The sequence below is a fragment of the Taurulus bubalis genome, assembly GCF_910589615.1.
Source record: "Taurulus bubalis genome assembly, chromosome: 9".
NCBI classification, from domain to species: Eukaryota; Metazoa; Chordata; class Actinopteri; order Perciformes; family Cottidae; genus Taurulus; species Taurulus bubalis.
In genome coordinates, this window is record NC_136597.1 from 26,511,229 (window position 1) to 26,519,833 (window position 8,605).

Genomic DNA, 8,605 nt, shown 5'->3' on the forward strand with positions numbered 1-8,605 from the left:
AGCAGCCAGCAGGTTTCCCACCATCTGCAGATACACACACACACACACACACACACACACACACACACACACACTCTCTCACTCCTGTGTTGTCGCTGCCTGGCAGCAGGGACAGTTTATTGCTCGTGGGCTCTTCATCAGATGATTCATGCCTCTTGGATGCGATGGCGCTCTGAATGCTTTGATTGAGGCAATTAAACCCGAGGCCCTTGAACTCTTCTGACAAGTCCTGATTCGTCCGAGTGAAATTAAAATGTGACTGTGAGTTGGCTGATGGGACCGGTGCAAAGCCACTGCATGAGCATTTATTTAATGACACGTAATGCTTTTGTTTCCTTTGTGAATGCATGGGGGATGACGGGTCCATGAATTGCTGCAGCGAGGATTGGAAAGATTGATTTGTGCTTCTGGCATCGTCATCGTCATAAAATACTCACACGTAATCAATTAAAGTTTACTGCCAGGCGTGTTGTGGGAACAGATGCAGCGCAGGGTTTTTGGCACATGTAGTAATAATAATAATAATCCATTTTATTTGCAGAGCTTTAGAAGGTACTCAAGGCACTAATGTAAGACGTGATGACAACTAAAACTGCGTGCTTCTTTGAGCGCCTGACTCCGCCCACAAGCCTCATTAGCACATTAACCGCCTCGTCTCACCCTCAACCATGAACGTAAAAACAGTTTCCCAAATGGTATGCAGCTTTTGTATGAATCCTATGAATGTGTTTACATAAATAATGGATCTTTCTTCACTGATCGGAGCTTGCAAATTAGATTTTTCAAACTTTCAAAAGTGATTTGTTGATCCGTGTATTTACATTCAAACTCTGGAGACTTCATCTGGAGGGAAGGTTGTTTGTCCCACGTGGACGATGGACGAAGTATGAGCCAATGAGCATCCTTCTTATCACCTCTCCAACAGGAAGCTAAACGACTATAAAGTCTGTCAGAATTTGGATCATGGCTTTCCAGTTATTTTTGACTAGTTGTTTTGCCCTTTTGTGTCTCTTTGAGGTTGTTTTGCAGCTTTCCATAGTCGTTGCGAGTCTCTTTCTGGTCTCATTTGCAGCTGTTTTGCCTCTTTGTTGTTCATTTGAGTCTCTTTCTAGTTGCTTTGTGTCTCTTTGAGGCTATTTTGCCTCTTTTCCTACTCGTTGCGAGTCTCCTTGTTGCCACATTTTGTTTCTTTGCAACTGTCTTACCTCTTTGTGGTACATTTGTGTCTCTTTGAGGTTGTTTTGCCTCCTTTCCTACTCGTTCAAGTCTCCTTGTCCTCCTGTTTTGAGTCTCATCCTGGTTGGTACGCGTCTCTTTCAGTGTCGTTGTGGAGGTGGAGGCCATGAGGTTCCCTGACACTTTGAGCTCCTGGCCTGTTCGGTAATGTGGTTATGAATGTGGAAAAGGACTTCGGAGGCTCTGGATGTGGTTTAATGAAGGCTGGAGCTGATCGGGGCAGACGAGGGTCTTATCAACCACGACCTGATCGACACAATCTGGTTTCTTTGTCTCCTCAACCAACGTTGGTGATCGCCCTAACAAAGCGAAAGATGCATATCAATCTATTTGAGCATGTGTTCCACATACTATGTCCAGTCTGACATATTTTGGGTGGAAATTCTACCTTCTGTATATACATATATGATTAAAAAGGGACATTTCAGTAAAAACCCAGCTTTTTCAGTACTTTAGCACATGCACTTGGGTATCTGGAGTGCCTACCAACATACAGCATGTGAAATAAGACCCAGTCTGGGTATTGAGAACTATCTTTGCAAAGGTGCACCATTATATTTCTCACAATCAGAGGAAATTGGGCTTTCTACAAGAGGGGAGCTGAAGGAGGCGGGCGCTAGAACGGAGTGTTTCAGACAGAGTATGTACCCGGTATATTAGGACTGACAGCAGCAGAGAATGAAAGTTCTTTTTGAGCATGAAAGCATGTCACCATGTTCAGCTGGGAACCCCAAATACAAGCACGAACCTGAAAGATGAACACGAGTGCCCCTTTCTTTTTAAACGTCAGCTTTTCATCGTCGGCACTGAAACCGCAGCTGATGACAAATGATGGTTTACTCAGGCGGGCCAGTCGCCGTCACTGGGAGGGCTGAGCACAGGCGGGTTCCCAGTCAGCCTAATTGCCATTTTGGTCAGTGGTAATTATTGTTGTCGGCAAACGCGCTCCCGAGTAGGCGAGTCTTTTGAGTGGCGGAGGCACGAGGTAAACATCACCTGGAGCTGCAGCCTCTGTGACGTCACGCCGGGTTATAAAGCAATTTGTTAACAAAGTATGCTTGAAAAAAAGTTTAAACTTAAAAGCTGGACTCTTCCAAAGACTCTGTAGCCCTGAATGGCAGAGAGTACTATCCCTCTGTCTCGGCGTAAGTAGAGTTGTCTGAGGAGTTTCCATTCAGATTGTTAAACTTCTCTTGGTGCCTCGACAGCGACTTGAACGAGTGCAGGGAGCTCCTTCATCCGCTCATTATGTTCGCTCGGCAGGTGCCTCGACATGTCTGTCAATAAAATAATGAGGTGAACCGAGTGCGTTACCGGTTGTGAAAAGGGCCTCCCTTGAACAACAGACTCACTTATTCTACATTCCTTTCCTTTCACATTTCCAGCGAACTCAAGGCGGATCTGATTTGCATGAGAATAACGTCCAACAGGATCGGCTCGGTGCGTGTACCTGTTGGTGAAACATGCAAAAAAAAAACTGTTCCATCAACAAGTGAGGCACCGGTGCAAGATGGTTCACATTGTAAGATCTCTGGCCTTTCATGCTTGGTGGAGTTACTTAGTGGCTTGAAGCGGTGAAGGGTGATAGGGGGTGAAATGGATACCCAGCAGCCTCTGCAACGAGTACAAAGTGAGTCTGTCAGCGCGGCCTTGACAGGAGGAGAGTGCTCGCTGCTGTTTGTGCTTGTCGTCTGATTATGCGCTTCAGGGACAGGACGCTCTGAGATGAAGCTGTGTCACTTCTCTCCTGGTGACCCGGTAACATTCGGCCCCTTGTGGTTTCACCATTACCACCTACAAGCTTCATCAAATATGACATCATCAATGAGTGATTACTCTTAGCGACATTTACAGTATTAGTGTTTATTATGAAAGTCAAAATGTACATTTTATTGAATAGTTTTTGCATTTTAAGGCATGATTTACACATGTAGCTCAGATACACTTTGTGTTTTGGCCCCTGCACATTATGTGTTGGTCATATCTGTAGCAGATGGAGATTATTGCATCAGAGGGGGAAACTGTCTTGATAAGAATCTCATCTGTAGAATTCGATTACGCGATAAATAAATGTTATTTTATCAAATTATCTTTACAAAATGTGCCCGTGTCATAGGAAACAATCATTTACAGACAGCAGCATATTTACAGCGTCGTCGAGAGGAAAGTTACATTTTTAACAAATCTTAAACTCTACATCCAAAACAGGTAGCTATCTGTTTTAATATAAAACAACATTGTTCATAGACTTAGGTGTGTTCAAAGAAGTGCAGCTTCATAAATATTTTGAGAACTGAGAAGGAAGAGAAGCAAACATACACCATTATTAGGAAATTAAACAAATTTTTACAGATTGTGTTTTACATGTGTTATCTATTTGAGTCACATACCTCAGCATCTGTATACCTTTCAGAACATTTGCAGCTTTTTTTTAAGGTATTCCAAATATTCCTTTTAAATATTATTTGGTCAATCTGGATTAAAAGATTTTTAAAAAACTTGTTCACTGAACAAATCATTGTTTTCCAAATTGTTACTCGTCTTACAATCCAAAGATAGAAAATATTCACTATCAATGGGCTTGATAAGCTAAAATCACAGATTTCTTTGCATTTTTTGCGTAAAAGAAATCCTGAAACAGGTTGTGCATTATCACATTCATTGCCGTCCATAAACTAATTGTTTCAGTTCCAATTTAATTGACCTTCATATTGTCGTAAAGGATTGCCAGGATTCCGGTTCTGTGACTCGAATGCAGTGATGACAGAAACTGGGGCCAGTGCTCCCTGAACTATGACTTGCAGGGTCAACCGGGTTGTTCAAACGTCCGTGTCCAGCGGGGGAGGGAAGTCGAGACATGGCGACAGCGAGTCCTGGCTGTGAGTGGAGCTAATCCCGGTGTCTGAGTCTGTGTCTGTAACGTCTAGAGGGCTGGGTTTGAATTTCACCGTCTGCGAGACGCTGCACTGAGTCTCACTCTTCGGCGGGACAGAACTGGACTCCTCCTCTTCTGCTCCGTCCCCAATCTGCAATGAGCTCAGCTGGGCCGCCAGCTGCCAGCACTCCTGGTCCTTGGAGGCCAGCGTGGCTTCGTAGTACTTCAGCTGCTTGCTTATTTCCGCCTCTTGGTTGTGGAGGGCCACGCCGGTGTAGAGGCTGCGTCGCACCTCGTCCTTCAGCCTCTGGAGTTCGTCGCCGCAGAGCGACTCGTCCGTTTCCGAGGGGATCCAGGAGGCGGCGGCGGCGGCTCCTTCCGGTTCGCCACCACCGCCGCCGCCATATTGGCCCTGAGGGAAGTTGGCCCTCCTCAGCTCGGCGTCAATGTCCCGGGACAGCTTGAGGATGAGCTCCTGGTGCCTCTGCACCTGCAGCTCGAGCTGTTGGACTCCATCGCTGGTGTACAGGAACTCCTGCAGCTGCTCGTCGCCGTGCGCCCCCAAACTCTCGCGCTCCGCTTCCTGCTGCACTTCCAGCTCAAACTGCTCGATGTCCAAATCCAGTCCCTGCATGCGTTGGATCTGCTCCCGGATGGCGTGGTCCTGGTTGAGGATGAGCTGCACCATCCGGTCGATCTCGTCGCCACCCGGGGAGCTCTTGCTCTCCTTGTGGAGCTTCTCCAGCTTCCGGAAGGCTTTCTTCACCATGCGCTTCTGCCTCTCCACCGGCAGAGGCTGGCTGTACTGAGCACGGCCGTGCTCCCACCGCTTTGGCTTGGCCACCTTGGACTTTCCAGCCTTCTTGGTGGGCTGAGGCACAAAGTCGCTGGTTTTGACGAGAGTAAACTGGATGAAGGGTCTCTGGTCCCCCCAGGCGAACCAGAGTCTCAGGATTCTGGTGAGAGGAGGCAAAGCTCTCTCGAAGCCCTTCCACCGCTCGACGAGACAGAAGTCCTTGGCCTCCCCATGCAGGAGGCGCTTGCTCTCCGGGATCGACTTGTGATCCTCCAGTAACGCCTGAATCATATCTGCACATGTTGTGTGCTTCGTCACTCCACAGATGACCTTGTCCTCGTTGCAGACCGTGACCTGGATCTCCTTTCCCTCCGCAGGCTCGGCATCCTTTGTCCTGGTAAAGAGACAGAAACACAGAGCTCAGACAAGCGATCGTGGCTTGGGGGATGAAACATTGGAAGTCTTAACCCCTCAGCAGATATTCACAACTCACAGAAGTCATTAAAATGTGTGCAGACAAACAATAAAACGTGTTTTCATTACTTTTTGAAGAGTATATATCTCTTTGGGTATTTTTAATCAGGTGAGGTTGGTAGGTGTCGGTCTGATTGTCAACTGGTCCGTCACTTTGATCCGGACTTCCAGAACGTATCAGACTCTAGAGCTGTCCTTGGTCAAAGAGACTAACACTCATGATGTTGTCGACTGTTCTATTCGTTGATTTAATCAACATATCTGGATCCACTAAGGATCACGCAAAAGCACCACCTTAAATCTTGTGAATACCTTAGATGTGGTCATAAGTGTCGGCATGAAAAAGCATTCAAATTAAGAAATCTTAGTTGACTATGACCAAAATCCCCAATTAGTTGACTAATCGTCTAAGGGCAGGCAGCCCAAACGGACTCTCATACAATGTTGTACAGACATTCATGTTCCCCAGAGGATGAAGCCTCCAGGGCCACCGTCCGGTCCAAGTTTCCACTTTTCCAATGAAATATGTCAACATCTAATAGATGGTTTGTAAAACAATCTGTGCATACATTCATGGTGCCCTGAGGATGCACCTCATTGACTTTGGTAATGCCAATGCTTTACCTCTCGTGCCACAAGCAGATCTTCTTTTTCACCCAGGGAACTATCACAACACCTACTGGATGGTTTGTTGCGACACGTGTACAGACATGCATGGTCCCAAGAGGATAAAGCATTTCTGATGTTTCTGGTGTTTTTAGTGAAATGTTTCCGCCACTATTTGATCAATTGTCATGCCATCTGGCATCATCGTTTGTATTCAGTATGTTGTAAAAGAACCAAAAGGGTAAAATCATAAACCTATTGAGATATGATTCATGAGCCATAATACCCAAAACTAGCCGGACTCTTGTTACCGTTCTTTACGTCCCAGGCAGTAGAGAAGTGACAGGAAATGAGTGGATGGGCAAGTTTAACATCAGCAGTCACAGAGCTCCACAATGAGCAGGAGACATTCTGTCATGCTTTAAGAGTCCTTTTACTTTTCTATATTTCCTTAAATTGATCCCATGTTGATGGTTTTCCATTAGGTCAATGAGCAGAACACCATGTGATCAATTGGTGCTCCCTGGCTAGATTCTATTAGACTGTTACTCATCACTTAATGCTTCAGTTCTGAGCTATTTAACCCCAAGGCCCTCACTACCTTTTTGTCTGGGCCGTAAAACTTGCTCAAAAATTGACCTCTGATGGGCCGATGGTATCAATTTTTGATATGCTTAATGGACCACCGGTAATATCGGGACCAAATATCCAGTCGTTAAATGCAGACATCCACAACACGAACAAGTAATCAAATAACAAGTACGTAGATAACTTTGCCAGACATTTCAATTTGATTTCCAGATAAAGAATGATGTATCATGTCATTGTTTATGACAGAAATGTTCGCAATATTCTGCAATTCATTTGATTTATTTCTCCGACACTAATGTACGGTAGCTGGCTGTCAGTGAATTACTCTTATTTAAAGTTAAAGCCTACTGTTACAAGAGGATTATATAGTCACTACTTCCTCTTTTGTGTTGCTTTCAGACCGTTCAATCTCAAAGGAACCGGAGAAGGACGATCTATATAATATCACTCAGACAAAAACTGGAGCTCCTCCTCTGACGGTTACAAAACCAGCAGGACAAAATTCCTTCAAACCGGCAACTGCAATAAATCAGAATAATACGCTTGTAATTCCGGTTCATGTCAAGTTTCATCTGCAGTCCACAGTCTTGACGTCAGTGAAGGAGTCGAGCTGAGGCTCAGCAAAACACTTGTTTATGTTATCTGACAGAAGTGAAAGAAACCACAAGGCCAAAACTGTTCAAGCAACGCGTTTTTTCAAATGATTTCTCCTTTTAAAGTCACTGTGGGGAGGTTTTATGAAACGCTCTCAATTTTATACTGACGCCTGCTCAAGTAAACAAGACAAAGTTTCTCATGGTAGCTTTAAGCATTTTTTTAAAGCTTGCATTTCAGTTCCAAATGAGAGCTGCATTCATGGCTTAGTGCACACAGCAGCCTTATCTATAGAGCGTTTACAAAACATGAATACTATAGGTGCGCTCAGCCTCGCTCTCAAGTGTCAGTTGGTGTTCTCCGCCTTGGTATGTAGAACTGATTTCACATCTGACCCTTGCATCATGTTACCGTCGTGTCTTTTTATCTGTGCAGAAAACCTTGGCTCACTGCAAGCCTCCATCATTACGAGGGAGGGAGCACACAAATCCACTTCCTCTGAAGATGCTGCAGATACAACGCGCCCCGCACGCCAACACAAGATGGTGAGATGTTTTTAAGAAATGCTCCGAGCGGGAGAACTTACACTGCTGCTGCATTATCAGAGTTTGCAGATTTCACCGTGCGATACCACTGTTTTTGGTTCCCACGCGGCCCGAAAACACACAACTGGGACATTGTGTAAACGGGTGGTGAATGAGGTCTCAGGAATGCGGTGCGTACGCGACAATGCAACGGGCTGGTTAATGGTTACGGAGACGAACGAGGCCAAGCAAATACCTGAGCTGTGAGCGAGCCCGACGAATTCAGAGTGCCTGAAGCGATCGAAAGACAACAAGCACGGCGACTTTGACCTCAAGAGTTTCAAACCAACGCCTGCTCAAGAACCCCTGCAAACACTACTGCAGATCAGGGGAGGGACACACTGAAGGCCACACCTGTACTTTTAATTGCATGCTTTAAACTCCACTAACAGGGACGTGCAGTATAATTAGTTATAAATCATAGTAAAGACCTATGCATATTTATACATTGCGGTGACTTGTTATATATTAAACTGAACAATGATGCAGGTATTTGGGATTTGGTACCACCTTTAACTATATGCTATAATACTGGAAAGCTGTGACGAGGGGTCAGATGTAGAAAGATGGCTTTGTCTGAAGGTGTCAAAAAGTTTGGGGCTGCACTGCAATGGATGGGAGGTTGGATCAAAGAATATAATAGAGAGAAAGGAGAAGGATAAACAGCATGTATTAACAGCTTTAAATAGAAATGTGTGTCTGTACGGTCATGTCTGAACATGCATGAGAATAAACACGCGCTCTACGGACAATTGGATATTTCAGAGAGGGTGACTTCAGCCTCAGCTGTGCAGGAAGAGGGCACGGCGAGGCGGGGAAACACCTGTATTTGTCCTGGGCCACAATCAC

The 8,605-nt window shown here is 45.4% G+C and overlaps 1 protein-coding gene across 1 annotated transcript; it reads right to left on the reverse strand.

Annotated features, from left to right (window-relative positions):
• Positions 1-3,118: 3,118 nt before the first annotated feature.
• Positions 3,119-7,885, reverse strand: rassf9 (Ras association domain family member 9). The gene is made up of 2 exons (XM_079223627.1): positions 7,759-7,885; positions 3,119-5,301 (listed from the first exon to the last, which is right to left on the reverse strand). The coding sequence occupies exons 1-2, from the start codon at positions 7,848-7,850 to the stop codon at positions 4,056-4,058; spliced, it is 1,338 nt and encodes a 445-aa protein (XP_079079753.1). The 5' UTR covers positions 7,851-7,885; the 3' UTR covers positions 3,119-4,055.
• Between the last annotated feature and the right edge of the window lie 720 nt (positions 7,886-8,605).